Genomic DNA, 21750 nt, shown 5'->3' on the forward strand with positions numbered 1-21750 from the left:
TTCAAAAAACATGGGCTATAACCCATCCTTTTTTTCATTTTTTAATTTTTTTTCAAATCCTCAAATATGATGAAAAACGGCGTGCTATAGTATGCCGTACTGTATGGGCTATAGCCCATGGTCAAAAATGACGATATGGGCCATTAGACGAGCGTCTAAAAATGGGATGAAAAACGTCTAAAAATAGACGTCTAAAACATGTCAAAAAATTTGACATGTTTTAGAAAAAACGTTTTCTGAGGCCCAGAAGCAACTGAGGAACATCCAGGGACAGCTTAAGGTGCAGGACATAGTAGTTCGGCACATATCCAAACAGAGGAACTGCTCTAAGTCACATTATGATGTTTCTCTCGACATGACCACCTCAAATGCGTGTTTATTTTTAGGATGCTCAACTGCACCTTGATGATGCTCTCAGAGCTCAAGAAGACCTGAAGGAACAAGCGGCCATGGTGGAGCGTAGGAACGGCCTCATGGTGGCAGAGATTGAAGAGCTGAGAGTGGCTCTGGAACAGACAGAGAGAGGCCGCAAAGTGGCTGAACAGGAGCTGGTGGATGCCAGTGAACGTGGTGCACTGTTGCACTCTCAGGTAAGCACTGATGGAAGAAGTACTCCATTTTACTTAATTAAAAGTATCAATACAAAATTATTAAACATTTACTTGTGTAAAAGTACCAAATAATTGGTATCAGAATATACTTACCAAAGTACCAAAAGTATAAAACTATAAATACACATTATGCAGAAGTATAAAATGTGTTGTGAGCTTAAGTAGAGCAGCTATTTTCAAATTGCCAAAGTATATGGTAGGTCTGAAGTTGTTTTGTAATAAAAATAATAATAAAAAAGTAAGTAGTAACTCTAGTAAACTAGTACGTTTTGAAAACTAGTATGTTTTCTAATAATTGTGTAGTGCAGAAAGCAAAATTATTGAAATTAGTAATGTACTTAGTTCCTTCACACCACTGCAGGTAAGTTAAATACAAACTTTCAATATGTAGAATAAAAGAATATTCACCAGTAATTTATAGTTACTAACTGAATGTTGATTTTAGAACACAAGCCTTTTGAACACCAAGAAGAAGCTTGAGGCTGACCTGACCCTAGTCCAAGGTGAAGTGGACAACAGTATTCAAGAAGCAAGGAATGCTGAAGACAAGGCAAAGAAGGCCATCACTGATGTAAGTTAGGATGCCATACCCTCATCTAGACTATACTATTAGCATATGCTATATCCTCATGTCATTCATATTAACAAACAACCTTATCTATTAGATATCTTCATGCCATGCTTCATAACGTCTATGTCGAGTGGTAACCTGTCCAAAACTATTTACCTTTCAGGATTGAAATTAAAAAATAGCAACCATATTAACATATAATACACAAATGACTTTCCAGGCTGCTATGATGGCCGAGGAGCTGAAGAAGGAGCAGGACACCAGCTCTCACCTGGAGAGGATGATGAAGAACCTGGAGGTCACAGTGAAGGACCTGCAGCACCATCTGGATGAGGCTGAGAACCTGGCTATAAGGGAGGCAAGAAGAAGCTCCAGAAACTGGAGTCTAGGGTAAGATGTAGAACACAGGCTACAGTACTAGACAATTTATGATACAAGAAGAAATAACCTGATAATGAATAATTCAACTGTGAAGGTTCGTGAGCTGGAGGCAGAGGTTGAATCTGCACAGAGAGGTGGAGTAGATGCAGTTAAAGGTGTCCGCAAGTACGAGAGGAGAGTGAAGGAGCTGACATACCAGGTAACGTATACCATGTTCCCTCTAATAACCAATATGCCTCTGACAAAATGAACAGATTGCATACAACTAACATAATAAATTCACTGTCACTTCAGACTGAAGAGGACAAGAAGAATCTTGCCAGGCTTCAGGATTTGGTGGACAAGCTACAGATCGAAGGTCAAGGGCTACAAGAGGCATTCTGAGGAAGCGGTAAGACAAAAAATATCTTTAGTTGTGGTCGCCATGGGCTTAGTCTTGTAATAGTTTTACTAATAATGGAATAACTAAAGGAATAATAGGAATCAGTTATGTAATGCAGAATATTTTTCAGTGTCCATCTTGCTGCTTTCCAAGATCAGCACATGCTTGCCATACTTCTGCAGTATGAAACACACAGCACTGCACAGGTTCTGAAAAGGGCAACCTGTTCCACAGCAATGCACAGATGCTGCAGGCAGTGTGTTTCAGGCATAATGGTAGAACGTTTCCCAAATGGACTAAGGAAAGCAATAGATTGTATTCCCTCTAAAGCCCTAACCACACCAAAGGGTCTAGACGGTTTTAGCGTTGTCCCAGCAGTGCGATATGTCCTGTTGCACGTTGACGCACTTCGTCCCAAGTGATTCAACACATGGAATTCAATGGCCCAAACCACACCAAAGGGTGACCATGCAACTGCTTGCAACCGTTTGGACCTAAGGAGTTGCATGGAGACCCTTTGGTGTGGTTAGGGCTCTTTTCACACATTGAAGCTTTAAACCATCTCTATCATATTATAGGAGGAAGCTGCCAACGCTCACTTGACCAAGTGCAGAAAGGTTCAACATGAGCTAAAGGAGGCAGAGGAGCGTGCTGACATTGCTGAATCCCAGGTCAACAAGACGAGAGCTAAAAGTCGTGACTCCAAGGTAAATACATGTGCAATGCAAAGGTTTATTGAGATGATTATCTTTAACTAACAAAACAAAAAATATGTTGAATATCTAATAGTATATTCCTTTTATTTTTATTTTTAAACAAAACAAATTAAAGGACCACTTTTCAACCTATCTTATATCATAGGTTCTTTAACTTTTGTCATTTTTGGCAAACTTGGTGTCTATTTTTTATTTTTGAGTCATTAGAAACACATTGAAATACTCAGATTTAAGATTGCATATCTAGACTAGAGCACTGGTTCCCTACTGGGTTAGGACCCATTTGTGGTTGTTGACACATTTTTTACTTTAGGTGGGGGGGGGGGGGGGGGGGGGGACCAGAACCAGGGGGAATCAGTGGTTTGGGAACCACTGATCTAGAGTACTCTAATTTAGTGTATATACAGAAAAAACATTTTCACCCAGAACACTTTTAGGAACAACCTAAAAAAGCAACCTTTGTGACACTGGCTACGTTTACATGAAGGGTGATCATTCCGAATAAATACTTCCGAATAAAATACATCCGATGTAATGTTTTTTGCCGCGAGTTTACATGGGAAATGGTCATTCCGAATGAGTGTTTATATGGAGAAGTGATAGAAGACATGATACATGTTAATTCACGTGAAACTACGCCATCTGTTGGACACATAAGGCCTACTACTATACTTTGTATCTACAGCACAGCCAGGGCACGCAACGCAACACTGATGATTATTATTGTATCGGGTCGCTCGTTATTTTTGAGAGAGAGAGAGAGAGACCGTTGAACACACACACACACACACACACACACACACACACACACACACACAGAGATCAGGGGTATCTCATCTGCTGCTGCTCCACGTTTTTTTTGTGGATTTCGGATCTGAAAAAAGGAACGAAATAACGCGCTCTATGTGCAAACTCCTCGGCGCCGACGGCGCGCCTTGGATATGAGCGCCTTGGAGCATGCTCAGAAAGACCAGAATGAATTTACATCCGAAGCAGTGTATACATGAGTCAAATTTCTTTCAATCGCATTGAAAATCGGAGTAATCCGGCCAGTGACATCGGAATGGTTTTTAGATCGCATCGAGCGTTTTCATTCGGATGTAAGTTTTTGTAGGTGTTTACATAACAACGTTTAATAGGATTGAACTTCTATTCGGAAAAGGGGATTTAACTGCTCATGTAAACGTAGCCAGTGTTACACAATACAGATATAATTCAGAACATTCCTTGCTGATGCAGAAGTTGTGTTGATGGGGGTGGACCATGGTTTGGTGGCATGGATCTCAGACCATCTCTTGGACAGTATGTGAGACTGAAGGGTTGTCTGTTCGGCTCTTCGGAGGTGCTGGTGAACGTCACAGGTGCTCCCCAGGGCACAGTGTTGTCACCTTTCCTGTTCACCCTATACACATCTGACTTAAGTTCCGCTTAAACTGCATGTTACCTACAAAATTATAGACATTAGCCTTTAACCTTTTTTTTAAACAATTAGCCATTTGCTAAACCAACACAAAAGCAATTGTCCAATGCCAATCCAAGTAGTTTAGCAACCGTCAGTGTTATTTTGCATGGCTGTGGGAAAGTTAAACGACTGACCCACCCAGGTGATGGCAATAATACTAATCACCATAGTCTTAGGGCCGATTCATACTCCTGTTTCGGCGCTGTAGTGCCGAAATGATTTCGGCTCGTCAGAAAATTTCAGTAGCACCGAAGAGCCGACTTTAGGACGGTACCCGCCCCCCCGAACCTCAAATGACGTCAAATTGTAGACTCTACAGCGCCGAACCGACTTTTATTCGGCTCTAAAATAGGAGTATGAATCGACCCTTACCGTGCATTACATAAAAACTCCTGTTGGACGGTCGTAAGATGATCGAGTTGGATACCGTTTCTCCCTCTAACAATTCCTTGAATTTCCAGAAATAATGTCATGCACATTTGTCCAGTAGCCTACTGCAGGCCTGGTTGACAAGATTTAGAAGACATTTTGAAGCTCTTGCTACTGAAATCACAGATTATTGCATCTCAATGGGTGAGAATGACAGCTTGTCATCGCAGAGTGGAGTGGGTGGGGCTTAGTGAAGGTCTAGTTTACTTGAAAGCATTTATCACTCCGTTTAAACAGTACTGTATCAGTTGACTCAGATGTTTCGAGAATGCAAAGAAAGGCGGTCAAAGTGAGAGGACAACGAGAAAGCAGTCCATATACTGTAGGTGAGGCATCATTACATTATGACAGTGGCTTACGGCTTAGCTCCTCCTCTTACCCTACATTTGTTAATAAAGGCTTTCTTGAGCTTGCTTTCGTCGATTGCTTTCCAACCAGGCAAGCTCGCACATCTCAGGACATAGGCTGCAAGACAAAAGCATTCAAAACTAGTAGGCTACTGTGATTTTGACAAATAACACGATCTAGACAATTGACAATTTTGTCTGTCCTGATGAAATTGCTATCCCCACTATCCTGGCCTGTAAATGTATTTTCTGTTTGTTGATTTTTATCAGAATATAGATATTTAAACATTTTATTTAAGGGGTGGGGGGAGACAGTTTTAAAGTAATGAAGTAGCCTAATTTTGAGACAACTTACTTAGAATTCCGTTGACCTTCTTCCGTTGAAGGACCCTCTTTCCTTCCGGGATCCGGCCATGGCGACCAAAAGCGACTGCGTTCTCACACTCCGCCTCAGTGAAAAAACAGTCAAACAGCAAATGAAACAGACGCATTGATTCTTGTTTTGATGCATGCTGCATGGCAGCGAGGCGGAACGACGAGACAAACAAGCCGCTGTCAGGAAACAGTTCCTGCTGGCCTGCAGACAGGATGGTGGCGTCCTGCTTGTAGGTGGTGTCCTGCTCGGGGGTGGTGTCCTGTTCGTGGGTGGTGTACTGCTCACGATGTCTCTCTCCAATGAAGTCAATGAGATTCCTAAACTCTCTTAGCTGGCCTGGGTCTGAGAGAGGGAAATGGCACAAACGGTCCATTCATAATTATGTGTTCAAGGCCCTATCACTAGGTAAACAAAGCAATAGAACATGCAAAAGAAATTACTTGCCAATTCTCGAGAGGACTAGATCGACCCTTCTCTTCTCACGCAACATTTTCTCAACCTCCTCCTTACATCCATCGCATGGTTTCCATGCAGTCGCTGGTGGGACGTTGCCCTCATCGGATGATGAGCTGTCCGATTCTCTCCAGTAGTGTGGCGAGCTGGCTGTGTTCGCGCCGTCAGGTGGTGGTGAGCCGGCTAGATTGGGTGGTGGAACAGCCACATAGCCCCCATATGGCAATGGGCCGGCTGCATGGACTCTGTAAGGTGATGATGAACCAGTGGTGTTGTGACCATAGGTAGGACTGTCACTATCATGAAATGTTTGACATTGAACACACGCATTACTGTTTGTATTTTTGCCCATAGCAGATTTGACCCTTTTACACGATTTCCATAGAAAACGGCAAAATAAAGTATAATTTAGACCAGTGGTTATCAACCCTTTTCATATCATGGCCCATTATTAACTGTTTTTGAGCCACAGACCACCATTTGATGACATTTAGCCTCTCTTAGGCCCGAGACTAAAGAATATTTTGTTGTCTGTTAATATGTCCACAATTCCATGCTGTATTGAAACGTTGATAAAAAAACTCTAATTGTGTAGACTAAATTAAGTAATGCAGATGTTTAACAATAATTTAACTCGAGAGAGTAAAATGACACCAAATGGACCCGTACGCATGTATACTTCAGTATGCATGAGTCACCGCGACCTAGCCACGTGGCATGCACACTACAGCATGTTAAATCACTGTTGTGTCTCCGTGTAAACGCTGAATAAAAAGTGAGAACACAACGGGACTTTGCCGTTGTCTTTGGAGAACATTGCTGTGTAAAAGTGCCAAAGTGGCCTAAATATACAAATAAATTACTTTCACAATGACCGGTACGGCGGTACCAATAAAAAAATAAAAGTATAATGTACTATGGCCAAGACAAAATACAAAAATGTGGATCTATAAAATCATAACGCATTGTGTTGTGAGCTTGTAGATTTCTCAAATAATTGTAATCATGCAATTATGTACTAATTGTGGCACGCCTACCCATAGGGTGAGGGGCCGGTTGAATGGCCTGCATAGGGTGATGGACCAGCGGTGTTGCTTCCATAGTGTGGTGGACCAGCTGTGTTGTACTCGAAGAGTGATGGGCTGCCTGCATCGCTGCAGTAGAGTGGTTGGTCTGCTCCATGTTGGTGTGTTAGGTTACCGATGTTTCCGGCTGCTTCGTCCCAGTAGAGAGATGTGCTGGCTGCATGACCCACAATGTTTCCCCCGTCATGCGATGGTCCGGCTCCGTTTACCCTGTCATGCGATGGTCCGGCTCCGTTTACCCAGTCATGTGATGGTCCAGCTCCATAGCCCCAGCAGATAAAGTAAGTTTTAGTCTCACAGTCAAGCCAGACAAATTGAACTTGAAGGTCACAACTATAAGCACTGTGTTTGGATGGGAGCCAACAAGGCCTATGGTGAAAAGTACATCATCCCTAATGTGACACATGTACAGTAGGTGGGTCTCTGTTGTTTTGGTTGTATGTGTCACACACACACACACACACACACACACACACACACACACACACACACACACACACACACACACACAAATTGTAAATTAAAAAGTAAAGTGTTCCATTGTCACCTGGATGCAATGTTGGAATGGCATCATACCATCTTTGGCTTTGTCTACGATAACGCTTCCTAGGTTCAATCACTACAGACTGTACCGCAGGGGAGGGCAGACAAACTGAGGCAGGATACTTTCTGGGACGGCCACGCTTCTTAGGCTGTACCGGCATACTGGATACATCTGAGAGAGAGAGAGAGAGATGTTGGATTTATTATTATTGCCGTCTTAAAAATAATTCCTATAAGAAAATGAAACGGCATCTGTGGCTGGGTGGAGGCGGCAGCAGAGGTTGGCACAAAGGAAATTGAGTATAAGATAAGAAGAAGAACAGAAACAAAGGGAAAGTATACAGCAGCTAGAAAGAGCAGCGGAGGAAGGTTTTATAGGCTCAGAAGAGTGAGTTGGAGCGGAGAGCAGAGAGGGATGTCATAATAGCTTGAGCTAGATTAGAAGTCTACAATCAGTTGATACAGTGTCTTCCAGTCTTCCTGACTTTCTAACAAAGCTAACAGAACCAGGCAAAGACACAGCAATTCATCACTCAATTTGCAGTCCACAGTAATCTGTTATCCAAAAGTTGCATCAAATGTGCAGCCCAAGGTTACATCAAAGTGATCAAACCCAGATGTTGCTTGCGTGAGCCACATATTTCAATAAAGTACAGCGGCTACAGCCTGAACATAATCAGCCTAATGTATTATTGTTTGTGCATGTGTACAGTACATAAGACTGAATACTAAGTCTACTCTTAAATTCACTGCACTAGTGACGAGCATTATAGATATTAATCTGTGCCAACACAACACAAGTTATGAAACACTTTTTTTGCCATTAATGTTGAAATAATAGCTTTGGTGTTTGGATGGGGGGCCATCTACTGGACAGAACATGCATAATAAACTGTGTACACAGTAGGCTATATAATAATGAGCTAAAATTTATGTAAATTATTGAATATGAAAAATAAAGCAATGGAATTCGAATGGGATTATAGAGGTGAATTGACAGCCCTAATTTGCTGTGCAATGCAAGTCAATGGGATTGCTATCATACAGTCTTCCTATTCCCTCTTCATCCTCTCCTCCCATCTGCTCTTCTCTTTCCTCACCTCTTCCTGCTCTCTCCTCCTCTTCATCCGGTTCTTCTGGCAGAGGGGATGGCACAGGACTATTACATTTACGCTTACGCATACTAAATATATGCTTTCTCGGACGGCCATGTTTACGCTTCACCACCGCAGGGGAGGGCAATAAGACGGGATACTTTCTGGGACGGCCACGGCCACGCTTCTTAGGTTTCACCACCATGTACTGTACCGTCGTACTAGTAGAGCATTCTGAGAGAGAGAGAGAGAGAGAGAGAGAGAGAGAATATAAAGTCCATAGACAAACAATTTACGTCATAGTACTCTAAACAAACATTGCAGTCCATAGACTTGGCGGACAAATGATTTACGTCATAAGTGCTCTGAACAAACATTCAAAAGTTCATAGTCTTGGCTGCCACATGACGTAATTTTCAAAAGCCAAGCACAGGAGGCGCTCTCGTGTTTTCCTAAAATGGTTTTAATAGCTTTACACGATATCGAGGTTGGCATGGATTGGGTTAACACAAAGAATGCCAAGAATGCGGGACCTCGTTCTCTCCACGACCCGCCTGTGCCAAAACGAGGGAACTTGTCTTTCTTTAATTTCATTTAATCCAGAAATGTTTGCTTTTATTCAGCCTATGGATCTGACGTGCACGCACGCACGCATGCACGCACGCACGCACGCACGCACGCGCAAGCTTATAACTACTTTCCAAAATCCAGTGTTTGGAAGGTTATCATCCTCTGTTCTTACATCCCGCGGATCAAAACAACCCCATTGCCGTTCCTCCGCTGCTGCATGACACTTTCATGGGAGCCAAATCTCCCACCGGAAGTTACATGAATACAAAGCAGTGAATGGAGCAAGCTGGACCAGTGTTTATTTCATTGTCCCATTTGACTGTCAAGGGTTCAGCCTACAGGAAGAAACCCTAAATACAAAGGGAATACACCATTGCACAAAAATCGACCCAGGGTGTCTAATGAAGTACTGTCACAAAACAGTAAAAAAAAAAAAATTGTGGCACTACATCTTCAAGTCTTTTTTATTTTACCTAAAAGAGTTCTGCACCTCTCCTCCGGATGTATTGTTGACACATCAGCCTCCTCTTCCTCTTTAATCTGCAGAGGTTGTGGTTCCTCCTTGACCAGATGTGGGCTCCTCTCCGCATGTCCAGGGATAACCTCTTCTCTCACACACACAAACACACACACACACACACACACACACACACACACACACACACACACACACATCAATTAAAAGGGTTCAATTTAAATGAGCCCTACTACCGTGCATAATGAAATGCCTTTTTTTCAAGGGGGACCAAATTAGAAAATATGAAAACACCAAAGGGCCAACTACATCTCCCTCCTACCTATCATAATGTAATTTCGGACCATATTAAAGTCACACGTGCATGCAAATGAATTGTATCTTATCAACATCAATGGTATTTAGTTGTCACTTGTCAGGTATAATGAATAAGACACAAATAACTCAAAATGACCAAATGTAACAGAAATGAAAATATGTTGTGCCAGGGACCCCAATGCAAGATTGTGTTTATTTAAATGTTCTTCATTTAAATGTTGCTCAAGGACCCCCGTTTAGATGAGAGAACCGCTAAACGTGTAGTTCAGGGACTTAGTTGCAACACAGCAACAGCCGGAGCCACCTAACCTGACTCAGAATCACTCGTCGTTTCACAAACTTGTGAAACAATGCAAAATATCGGGGAGCTCGGATAAAAATGCCTATTAAACAACGCGGTATGCAGCCGTGCTAAACGCTGTACTAGCAAATGTATAGCATAGCCTGACCCGTGGCACACGTGGTTTCTGGTTTGATTGATTGAAATATTGAATACAAAGACTGTTAACCGAGTGGACGAGGATATTGAGTGGTCACATCTTGGGTGCAAACTGAGGCAGGATACTTTCTGGGACGGCCACGCTTCTTAGGCTGTACCGGCATACTGGATACATCTGAGAGAGAGAGAGATGTTGGATTTATTATTATTGCCGTCTTAAAAATAATTCTTATAAGAAAATGAAACGGCATCTGTGGCTGGGTGGAGGCGGCAGCAGAGGTTGGCACAAAGGAAATTGAGTATAAGATAAGAAGAAGAACAGAAACAAAGGGAAAGTATACAGCAGCTAGAAAGAGCAGCGGAGGAAGGTTTTATAGGCTCAGAAGAGTGAGTTGGAGCGGAGAGCAGAGAGGGATGTCATAATAGCTTGAGCTAGATTAGAAGTCTACAATCAGGTGATACAGTGTCTTCCAGTCTTCCTGACTTTCTAACAAAGCTAACAGAACCAGGCAAAGACACAGCAATTCATCACTCAATTTGCAGTCCACAGTAATCTGTTATCCAAAAGTTGCATCAAAGTGATCAAACCCAGATGTTGCTTGCGTGAGCCACATATTTCAATAAAGTACAGCGGCTACAGCCTGAACATAATCAGCCTAATGTATTATTGTTTGTGCATGTGTACAGTACATAAGACTGAATACTAAGTCTACTCTTAAATTCACTGCACTAGATATATATGCATATAGATATTAATCTGTGCCAAGTTGCCAACACAACACAAGAGTTATGAAACACTTTTTTTGCCATTAATGTTGAAATAATAGCTTTGGTGTTTGGATGGGGGGCCATCTACTGGACAGAACATGCATAATTAACTGTGTACACAGTAGGCTATATAAGAATGAGCTAAAATTTATGTAAATTATTGAATATGAAAAATAAAGCAATGGAATTCGAATGGGATTATAGAGGTGAATTGACAGCCCTAATTTGCTGTGCAATGCAAGTCAATGGGATTGCTATCATACAGTCTTCCTATTCCCTCTTCATCCTCTCCTCCCATCTGCTCTTCTCTTTCCTCACCTCTTCCTGCTCTCTCCTCCTCTTCATCCGGTTCTTCTGGCAGAGGGGATGGCACAGGACTATTACATTTACGCTTACGCATACTAAATATATGCTTTCTCGGACGGCCATGTTTACGCTTCACCACCGCAGGGGAGGGCAATAAGACGGGATACTTTCTGGGACGGCCACGGCCACGCTTCTTAGGTTTCACCACCATGTACTGTACCGTCGTACTAGTAGAGCATTCTGAGAGAGAGAGAGAGAGAATATAAAGTCCATAGACAAACAATTTACGTCATAGTACTCAAAACATCACACTAAACAAACATTGCAGTCCATAGACTTGGCGGACAAATGATTTACGTCATAAGTGCTCTGAACACAAATACGAGGCACAGGCCATCTCACTAGCAACACTGTTAGCCAGGAAATTAATATTACAAGCCTGGAAATCGGATAAACCTCCGACAGTTGACATGTGGCTAAGGGAGCTGGGAGGAGTGCTGCATATGGAGAAAATTAGATTCACCTTGTCGAAAAAAGAACACCTTTATCTAAAAACCTGGAGATGCTTGTTACATTGGACTGAAGTGGTGTAATTCAATGTTGTTTTGCCCTGTAATGTCATCTAATTAATATTTGATATGTGTATACTGTATGTATGTTTGTATTTTCTATGAGGGTACACATGTATGCATATGTCTTCTTTTTCATATCAGAAATGTTTTTTAGAATTTATAGTGATGTTGTTTCTGTCCACGGAGTGCCGTGTAGTCATCAGCCTTGTCAGTTATAATTTATTGTTTTTGTCTTTTTCTTTGAGTTATGTTTTGTCTCCTTTTATTGTAAGTCTCTTGTTTGTTTGTTTTTTGCTATTTTTTGTCCGATCTGTAATTTTATGGTTAAATCATTACTGAAATGCTTATATGCCAAAAATCATAATAAACAGATGTTTTAAAAAAAAATAAGTGCTCTGAACAAACATTCAAAAGTTCATAGTCTTGGCTGCCACATGACGTAATTTTCAAAAGCCAAGCACAGGAGGCGCTCTCGTGTTTTCCTAAAATGGTTTTAATAGCTTTACACGATATCGAGGTTGGCATGGATTGGGTTAACACAAAGAATGCCAAGAATGCGGGACCTCGTTCTCTCCACGACCCGCCTGTGCCAAAACGAGGGAACTTGTCTTTCTTTAATTTCATTTAATCCAGAAATGTTTGCTTTTATTCAGCCTATGGATCTGACGTGCACGCACGCACGCACGCGCAAGCTTATAACTACTTTCCAAAATCCAGTGTTTGGAAGGTTATCATCCTCTGTTCTTACATCCCGCGGATCAAAACAACCCCATTGCCGTTCCTCCGCTGCTGCATGACACTTTCATGGGAGCCAAATCTCCCACCGGAAGTTACATGAATACAAAGCAGTGAATGGAGCAAGCTGGACCAGTGTTTATTTCATTGTCCCATTTGACTGTCAAGGGTTCAGCCTACAGGAAGAAACCCTAAATACAAAGGGAATACACCATTGCACAAAAATCGACCCAGGGTGTCTAATGAAGTACTGTCACAAAACAGTAAAAAAAAAAAAATTGTGGCACTACATCTTCAAGTCTTTTTTATTTTACCTAAAAGAGTTCTGCACCTCTCCTCCGGATGTATTGTTGACACATCAGCCTCCTCTTCCTCTTTAATCTGCAGAGGTTGTGGTTCCTCCTTGACCAGATGTGGGCTCCTCTCCGCATGTCCAGGGATAACCTCTTCTCTCACACACACACACACACACACACACACACATCAATTAAAAGGGTTCAATTTAAATGAGCCCTACTACCGTGCATAATGAAATGCCTTTTTTTCAAGGGGGACCAAATTAGAAAATATGAAAACACCAAAGGGCCAACTACATCTCCCTCCTAGTCTCCTACCTATCATAATGTAATTTCGGACCATATTAAAGTCACACATGCATGCAAATGAATTGTATCTTATCAACATCAATGGTATTTAGTTGTCACTTGTCAGGTATAATGAATAAGACACAAATAACTCAAAATGACCAAATGTAACAGAAATGAAAATATGTTGTGCCAGGGACCCCAATGCAAGATTGTGTTTATTTAAATGTTCTTCATTTAAATGTTGCTCAAGGACCCCCGTTTAGATGAGAGAACCGCTAAACGTGTAGTTCAGGGACTTAGTTGCAACACAGCAACAGCCGGAGCCACCTAACCTGACTCAGAATCACTCGTCGTTTCACAAACTTGTGAAACAATGCAAAATATCGGGGAGCTCGGATAAAAATGCCTATTAAACAACGCGGTATGCAGCCGTGCTAAACGCTGTACTAGCAAATGTATAGCATAGCCTGACCCGTGGCACACGTGGTTTCTGGTTTGATTGATTGAAATATTGAATACAAAGACTGTTAACCGAGTGGACGAGGATATTGAGTGGTCACATCTTGGGTTATGAATAGGCTTACCATACGTCCTCTTTTGCCCGGACAAGTCCTCTTTTGGGGGGCTGTCCGGGCAGTCCGGGGGGGTTTTATAAATTCCTTCAAATGTCCGGGGTTTTACAATTATCGCCTGTTACCTATATGTATCGCTGCTCACAGACCATTCAGACCAATGTGTATTACAATGCACGTTCAATGGTTCGTAGTGGAAAGACACTGTGAGAGGTGGATTTTCAGCCCGAACCCCGGAATGTGTATTATTCATAAATCTGCATGCGCTGCGCGCTGAGTCTGACAGCACTGGTCCCGACCACAGAGCAGAGTAGAGAAAGGCTCGCTGGCTGCTCTGCTGTCTGCAGATAGACTGTTGTGCTCTCCGTGAGGAAAGCTTGACATGCCAAAGAACTATCTCATCATCATTGACATGCAGAAAAAGTAGGCTACTGTTTTCTTAGCTTTGTGACTGACCAATGAGAAGCAGATTGTATTGTCTGCAAAGGAAAATGTGTCTGTCACAAATAAAAGTTCTGTCCTGCAAGCCCATGTCATGTCAACAACACAGACAAGGCAGCTGTGCGCGAGGTGAGTCCTGCAAATTAAATTGACCCAATATTATTTTGTACAACCTAGCAAAGCATAAGATAATGGTTTGGAGAATAGGCTGGTCTCTCTTTTTACAAGAGATAAGCCATTGCATACAGGTTCTTAAACTTTTTAATTTCAAGGATCCCCATAACTCTGAGAGTAAAACCAGATGGACCCATAAGAGTCCCATTTCATTCCATTTGTACAGTATCAGAGTTAAAAGTTATAAAAGGGTCCATTTGGTTCCATTTGTACTAGTACAATCTCAGAGTTACAGATACAGACCTGTAAGGGTCCATTTGGGTCTATGTGTTACACTCTCAGAGTTACAGACCTGTAAGGGTCCATTTGGGTCCATGTGTTACACTCTCAGAGTTACAGACCTGTAAGGGTCCATTTGGGTCCATATGTTACACTCTCAGAGTTACAGACCTGTAAGGGTCCATTTGGGTCCATGTGTTACACTCTCAGAGTTACAGACCTGTAAGGGTCCATTTGGGTCCATATGTTACACTCTCAGAGTTGCAGACCTGTAAGGGTCCATTTGGGTCCATGTGTTACACTCTCAGAGTTACAGACCTGTAAGGGTCCATTTGGGTCCATGTGTTACACTCTCAGAGTTACAGACCTGTAAGGGTCCATTTGGGTCCATATGTTACACTCTCAGACACCTTTGAGAGCCACTGCTTTAAATAAATACATAACTAACTAACTCATCTTGACAGCTTGTTTACAAATGTTTGTAAACAAAATACAAATAGTTTATGAACAAATCCCAAATGTTTATAAACAAATACCAAAATGTTTATAAACAAATACCAACATGTTTATAAACAAATACCATAATGTTTATAAACAAATATCAAATGTTTATAAACAAATCTACTACTACCCCCCCAGTCGGGGGGGTAGTACCACCCCCAGTCGGGGGGGTAGTACCGAATAAACAAATCCCAAATGTTTATAAACAAATCCCAAATGTTTGTAAACAAACACTGAAATGTTTGTAAACAAAACACTGAAATGTTTGTAAACAAACACCAAATGTTTGTAAACAAACACTGCAATGTTTTGTAAACACATCCTTGAACGTTGGTGGTGATAACGCGTCCAGGACTTGCCTCAGACTTCTCCTCAGGAGACTTGGGTCAGATCTGAAGCCATTTTATTTGGCGTTATGAACCCGTTGTGACAGCATGCCCTTGCTGACGTCCACGATACCCCATCTGAAGATATTTAAGGCCCTATTTTGAAACAAAAATATTTTTGAATAGTTCAACTAGCCGATTTACAAGCTCACGTGTGGATGTAGATCAGCCCCCTCAAGGAACCATGAGGGTCCCTGGATCACACCTTTGAGAGCCACTGCTTTAAATAAATACATAACTAATATAGAGCATATTTTATCAAATTTAGGAGCCAAACTTTTTTGACAAATTAATTTAATTCAAACGCGCACGGCATGCACGTGCACGTGCATGCGCACATGCACGCGCGCATGTGTCCTCTTTTTGGTCATTCAGAATATGGTATGCCTAGTTATGAAACATGAAGACAAGACCTAATATCAGTGGTTCAAATAATGCAGCTCAACCAACCTGTTCTGTGTAGTTTGATGTGTGGCTGTAAAATGAGGTCCAGCTGTTTGTTTCGTCTCTTCAGAGTTTCTAGTGTCTCTATCTCTCTCTGGAAGAGCTTGAATATTAACTCTGTAGCCAAACTGAGACGCTCGATGACAAACACTCTGACGAGCTTCACACAACATTCATCAACACCACGCTGTTTTTCCAAAACACACAATATCTCCTCTCCCACCGACGTCAGGTGTTCATTTATCGACAGCCGTACAGTCTCTATTTGACACATTGTACGTCCTCCTTCATGAGAATCAGACATGAATGTTTCACACCGCGCTTTGTTTCTCACCGCGAAGAAAACACGCACACTTCCGGGTTAAAGTGCGCATCTCGCACTGAAATCTGGGCACGCCACAGCATTTTGCCGCCTGGTGGAGAGGAGGTGTGTAACTGTAACTATACACACTCGGAGCCTAGACTGGAGGCAAATCTTTGATATCTGATAAAATGCCACCAACGTAATCAAAATAGTCAACCAAACAACAACTATACATGATCTCCTCACTGGTTTGTTTGTTTGTTTGTTTGTTTGTTTGTTTGTTTGATTGATTGTATGCAGAATAGGTAGGCCGTAGGCGGCAGGCCTACATTTCAAACTAAAGCACAACTCAATACAAACACTGTTACTGTGGACGAGATCATGATAAAGCATTACACAGGGTCCACTATTTTCAATTCATCAGAACATTTAGACTTAGGCGGCCTACAAATATACAAAACAACAAATATACAAAACAAATGTGAAATCATGTAAAAAAAGGGAAAAACATATAGCCAGTGCCAGTTCTAGGCCTTTAGTGGCCCCAAGCAACATCATATTATGTGCCCCCCCAGAAAAATCTGTAAATTTGCCATGAAAATGCTTCAATCTGGTGCACTTTGAGATAAAAATGAAGAAGCTATAGGTGGGGGGCACATGTGGCCAGTAGCCCATGTAAGGGATAGGGGATACATAAAAAAAAAATCTTCTCCCTGTGACGTGGCCCCCTCAGTGGTTGTGGCCCCAAGCGACCGCTTGGTTCTCCTATGCCTAGAACCGGCCCTGCATATAGCCTACCATTCATGGCCCATATCAGGGTGGCTTGTACCAGGACAGTTCAGTGTCCCCAAAACTCTAATATTATGTAACCAGGTGCGGCAAGGCATTTGTTCTTAAACATTAAAATTGCATGACTACGCCCCCTTGAGGTATCAAGGAATAGAATGGATAAGTGAATAGCCTACTCTGTAAATTGGGTTCCCCACAAACAAGTTCGCACAATGAGACATGAACTTCCCCAAAATACATTAATGTATTAGTGGAACACAGAAAGTCAAAACTACAAATACTGGCTCAATATTGGGGGAAACAAACAAGAGCCAAAACTTGAATTCACACAGTAAAATAAATGGCTCAAATAATCAGTATCAAATATAAAATTAACATAAACAAAGCAGCAGTGGCTAGATCTAAAGTAACACAGGGCTGTTTCCATGATTAATTTGTGTTTTCTTTGAGCTTTTATTTTGACGTGTTTCCTGCCCCAAGTCAGTTCTCCAGGGCTTTCATTGTAAAGGTTTCCTGCCCACAGGGCCAAATCAGTTTAATTGAAATGATCAAGTTCACCTTTGACTGTGAGGACAACGCCCAGGATGGGGCTGCAGATAGCAGCACTTGATCATAAATGCCACCTGCCAACCTCAGTGGTAAGAGGATTGAGGAACAGATACTGCCATGAGAAGGAATGGCAACACATGGAGAAGTTTGTCAAGGAAGGAACTAAGGACGGATGGCCAAAGAGCCCTGGAACAAACTGCACATGCCACTTTATTAGCGCCTAGCTGGAAGGGGAACAAGGTTAATACTTTTATTTGTCATATCTTGTATTTTCACTGCTTATGAATTTGATTGGCTTATTGTTGTGGGGTTTGTCATGGCTGATACAAAGGGGTTTTGAGTTATGTTTCACAGTAAAAAGTAAACCGTGATTAACTTTAATTATTGGTTCATGTGAACATTTATGCTGTTTGTTTAGGTCTACTGTATATGCATATGTCTCAACCTGTACTGTGTTTGTTTATGGATTTATTGATTTACTTATGTTATGTATATTTATCTTTTCTCAGTTTCTACGGTGAATTTTGAAATAAAGTATCAGTCAAAATCATCAGTCAGTCTTCAACCTTATTGGCCAGCTGGGTCCGCTACAGTGGGAACATACATTTAATACACAATATAAATATAAACAAAATAAATAATTGTTACAAATTGATTGTATATACCTTGAAATGTCCATGTGTGCTCACACATTCCCTCTTGCCACATGAAAGAGGTCAGTAGCCTACAGCTAGGGCACATGACTTATCAACCTGAATGATGACAGATACATTTAGATTCATAATGAATTAACATCAACCTGAATGATAATAGATACGCTTAGATGCAGAATGATCATGATTAAAACAGTCTTGAGACATAACATAAATACCCAGCAGCAGACCCAGGTCTCGAGAGACGGCAGTGTTCACCAAACATCTGATATTTGACAGATGATAGGACCTTTAAATAGTCACCTGATTGTCAATGAGGAAGTGGACTGTCACTATGGTGGCCCCTGAGGCTCAATTCCAACCGGCCACATAGGAGTCGGACCAGTCCTGTTTCCCTCTATGTCTCATTAAAAACGGCTGATCTACTTTGAAAATAAAGATTAAGCTAAATGACCAAATCACTTGGTGCAAATATGTATAATTTATTTGGCATTTGCCCCAAAACAGGGGAGAATTAATTGCCTCAAAAACACAAGCACACAGAGTGGCACAGACTACAGAGTGATTAAGGAGTGTGACTGAGAAAGGTGGAGAAAGACAGGGAGGGAGAGAGAAGAGAGGCAGTGAAGGAAGAGAGAGAGAGCGCTCACACACAGCCACAGATGGAAGTAAGGGTGCAGGCACACACAGACAGGCCTCTAGGCACATTTTTGCATCTTGCCCACCACTCAGGCTTGAGAACTTTATTTTCCTCGTCACTCCTTGTTGCTGATGAAATTTGCGTCGGCACCTTTGGCTTTGAAGTAGAGGAGTGTATTATAATGCATTATAAATAGTTATAACACATTATAGACCCAACCTCAATGCCATGCCTGAGATAACAAGATGAATCTACCGTTGCACAGGGGGCTTGAGTTTCACTTTCAGCCAAAAGAACAAGGCCTCTTCTTCTCATGTTGCAAATTCGATTGGAACCTGCTACCTACCGCATCTACCACCACCTAGCGTTGAAAGAGTTAATATAACATTTTACCAACCGTATGTGTCATCTTACCGTGGATTTCTCTTGCGACGCTGATACGTCTGTGTCCTCATTACAGATCGGATAGGGAACACATTGTACATATAAGTTAACCTGCCCCTGTGAATTTTGGGCACGTTTGGATATGCGCACCGGGAGCGCGTCCAGTGCCAGCATATTATTCATCTGTATTGCCGTGTGCTCAGTGTATATCCAAATGCACCCATAGAGTTCCACACTGACATCATCAATATGACAAAGTATGTCATTCTTGCCAAATATGGAGTTCCACATGGCTGCAGTCTGGCCTCCAAGCACTATAATGAACATAGGCCTACCTGGTGTTCCTGTTGTCAGTGTACCTTTTGTACCCAATTGTCTGTGTTCCTATTATTCCCATATAGGCCTATGAGTAAAAGTTTGTTAACTTAATTAAAATTATGATCATGAATATTGTACCGGCTCAAATATGCTTATTAAGTAGAAGCTGTGTGTGTCGTAGAGCTTTGCAGATGTGTCCTCGGATACTGAACTCCTTCCACATGTCCCCTCGCAGACAGATGTCTGGCAGGGGTCCCATGAACGTGTTTGACAGAACCATGAAGAGGAAGCAGAAAGAATGGGCTTCATCTCTACAGGACAGCCACATATACGACTATCTGAGAGACGAGGTTGGCAGTCGAGTGGCAGACAGAGTGCATGACATAGCGAAGACCTTTCCTTTGGCGTTGGATGTTGGATGCGGGAAAAGCCACATTGCAGAGCATCTGGGCAAGGATATCGTGCAGCGTCTCATCCTAACAGATATGTCAGAAAACGTGTTGAAACAGAGTAGGCCGTGTGAGGTTCCCATCCAGTGTGTTCTTGCTGACGAGGAGCTCCTCCTACCCTTCGAAGACAACACGTTTGACTTGGTTGTGAGCAGCCTGAGCCTGCACTGGACCAACAACCTACCAGGAGCTCTGAGGCAGGTCCATCAAGTGCTGAAGCCTGACGGTGTGTTCATCGGGGCAATGGCGGGAGGAGACACGCTGCACGAGCTACGCTGCTCCCTGCAGCTGGCCGAGACAGAGCGGGAGGGGGGCTTCTCCCCTCACGTGTCCCCCTACGTCGCAGTCGCAGACGTGGGCATGCTGCTGGGCTGGGCCGGCTTCAACATGCTCACTGTTGACGTCGATGACATACAGGTCCACTATCCCGGAATCTTTGAGGTCATGACGGACCTGCAAGGGATGGGGGAGAGTAACTGTGCTTGGAACCGACGCTCCATGTTGTGCAGAGACACTGTCCTAGCTGCCGCCGCTGTTTACAAAGAGCTTTATGGAAACAAGGATGGCTCTGTTCCCGCTACGTTTGAGATCCTCTACATGATTGGCTGGAAGCCTCACGAGTCACAGGCCAAACCTGCAGGGAGAGGATCAGCGACGGTGTCGTTTGCTGATCTGTCTAAAGTCAGTCATCCATCAACCACAGACGCAGCGTAGAAAATATGTCTGTTTTAACTAGTGAAAGGAGATGTTTGTATTGCCTAAATATGTATAGGCCTATATTGCATTGTAGGCGATTGGGTGGCATAGTGGTAAACATCGCAGCTATTCTTGAGTTGTATTCAAAATGGTTGAAACTGTTTGTATCAGGAAATTAAATTAAGGTGACCTTCAGGCTTAGAACTACAGGATATTTAGTTCATAAATCAAAGTTCCAACACATTCAGAGGAAAGTAAAGCATGTCACTAAAAGTAATATCATCTTGAAAATAGTCCACTCAGCCTTTCAGAACTTGCAGCTGTATATCAACAAACAAGTGTTGGTGTTGAGCCAATAGGTAAATGTATTTCAATTCTAAATGGAACCTTAGACTGTATGTATGATTATATTCTGGTATGTTCTATATGTTCACTGCATTTGGGATTCTGTTACCAGCAATCTATCGCTGGAGAAGCAAACCATACCTACTGCAGGAGACCATTTGTAGGATTTGTAGTTCATTTTGCCATAGTGGCTCCAACCGAGATCGTATACTGTATCTACGTATATTAAAATGTTTTGTTTTGCATAGACAGTGTTTGGAATGGATATAGATGGAATAGCCACATGAGTCATACATTCACTTCAATGAGTCTCTCACACATGCTCAATGCTGTGTCCATACCTCCTTTATAAATTCTTTGCTTTATTTCCTCTTATCCACTGAGAGAATGAGAGATTAGGAACGGTGCGTCACAGATCAAAGACGTGCGTCTCCAAATATAGGGTTTATGAGGGCGAGAAGTGACCTCGGCCTAAAGGGCGAGAAGTGACCTCGGCCTAAAGGACGAGGTCGCGTGCACGTATCCGCCTGGGTGACAGCAGACTACTAGCCGAGCGCTGTCGCTTTGGCATGGATCTTAAAGCGCAAATAACATGCATTTTAAAACTGCTTTTAATATTTAATAATCATATTGTCTATGTCCCTCAAAGTTATTTAATGGTTTGAG

At 42.2% G+C, this 21750-nt stretch overlaps 3 protein-coding genes across 3 annotated transcripts; 2 read left to right on the plus strand and 1 right to left on the minus strand.

Moving 5' to 3' along the window:
* The first annotated feature begins 240 nt into the window (after positions 1–240).
* On the plus strand, positions 241–2657 carry LOC308324974 (myosin heavy chain, skeletal muscle-like). Its single transcript, XM_080777336.1, has 7 exons — positions 241–280; positions 387–590; positions 1057–1182; positions 1403–1572; positions 1658–1762; positions 1858–1954; positions 2524–2657. Exons 2-5 carry the CDS (start codon positions 450–452, stop codon positions 1704–1706), a joined length of 486 nt encoding a protein of 161 aa, XP_080633462.1. The 5' UTR covers positions 241–280; positions 387–449; the 3' UTR covers positions 1707–1762; positions 1858–1954; positions 2524–2657.
* Positions 2658–2831: 174 nt separating this feature from the next.
* LOC308325533 (uncharacterized protein) lies at positions 2832–16163 on the minus strand. The gene is made up of 11 exons (XM_080778059.1): positions 15964–16163; positions 12948–13079; positions 11339–11566; positions 10323–10427; positions 9494–9625; positions 8457–8684; positions 7361–7528; positions 6766–7072; positions 5720–5973; positions 5255–5617; positions 2832–5017 (listed from the first exon to the last, which is right to left on the minus strand). The coding sequence occupies exons 3-11, from the start codon at positions 11535–11537 to the stop codon at positions 4908–4910; spliced, it is 1866 nt and encodes a 621-aa protein (XP_080634185.1). The 5' UTR covers positions 11538–11566; positions 12948–13079; positions 15964–16163; the 3' UTR covers positions 2832–4907.
* Positions 16164–19785: 3622 nt separating this feature from the next.
* LOC308326081 (arginine-hydroxylase NDUFAF5, mitochondrial-like) lies at positions 19786–20757 on the plus strand (the record flags this gene model as incomplete). The annotated part of the gene is made up of 1 exon (XM_080778891.1): positions 19786–20757. One exon carries the CDS (start codon positions 19786–19788, stop codon positions 20755–20757), a length of 972 nt encoding a protein of 323 aa, XP_080635017.1.
* Positions 20758–21750: the final 993 nt, after the last annotated feature.

Source organism: Protomyctophum bolini (genome assembly GCF_963924005.1).
Source record: "Protomyctophum bolini genome assembly, chromosome: 12".
In the NCBI taxonomy this organism is placed as follows: domain Eukaryota; kingdom Metazoa; phylum Chordata; class Actinopteri; order Myctophiformes; family Myctophidae; genus Protomyctophum; species Protomyctophum bolini.

Coding starts and splice junctions, on each gene's coding strand:
- LOC308325533 (XM_080778059.1), bottom strand. CDS start 11,537: ATGGTGGTGAAACCTAAGAAGCGTGGCCGTGGCCGTCCCAGAAAGTAT. Junction 8,685..9,493: donor GAGGTGCAGAACTCTTTTAG/GTAAAATAAAAA, acceptor TCTCTCTCTCAG/AATGCTCTACTAGTACGACG. Junction 7,529..8,456: donor GGAGGAGAGAGCAGGAAGAG/GTGAGGAAAGAG, acceptor TCTCTCTCTCAG/ATGTATCCAGTATGCCGGTA.
- LOC308324974 (XM_080777336.1), top strand. CDS start 450: ATGGTGGAGCGTAGGAACGGCCTCATGGTGGCAGAGATTGAAGAGCTG. Junction 1,183..1,402: donor CAAAGAAGGCCATCACTGAT/GTAAGTTAGGAT, acceptor ATGACTTTCCAG/GCTGCTATGATGGCCGAGGA. Junction 1,573..1,657: donor TCCAGAAACTGGAGTCTAGG/GTAAGATGTAGA, acceptor TCAACTGTGAAG/GTTCGTGAGCTGGAGGCAGA.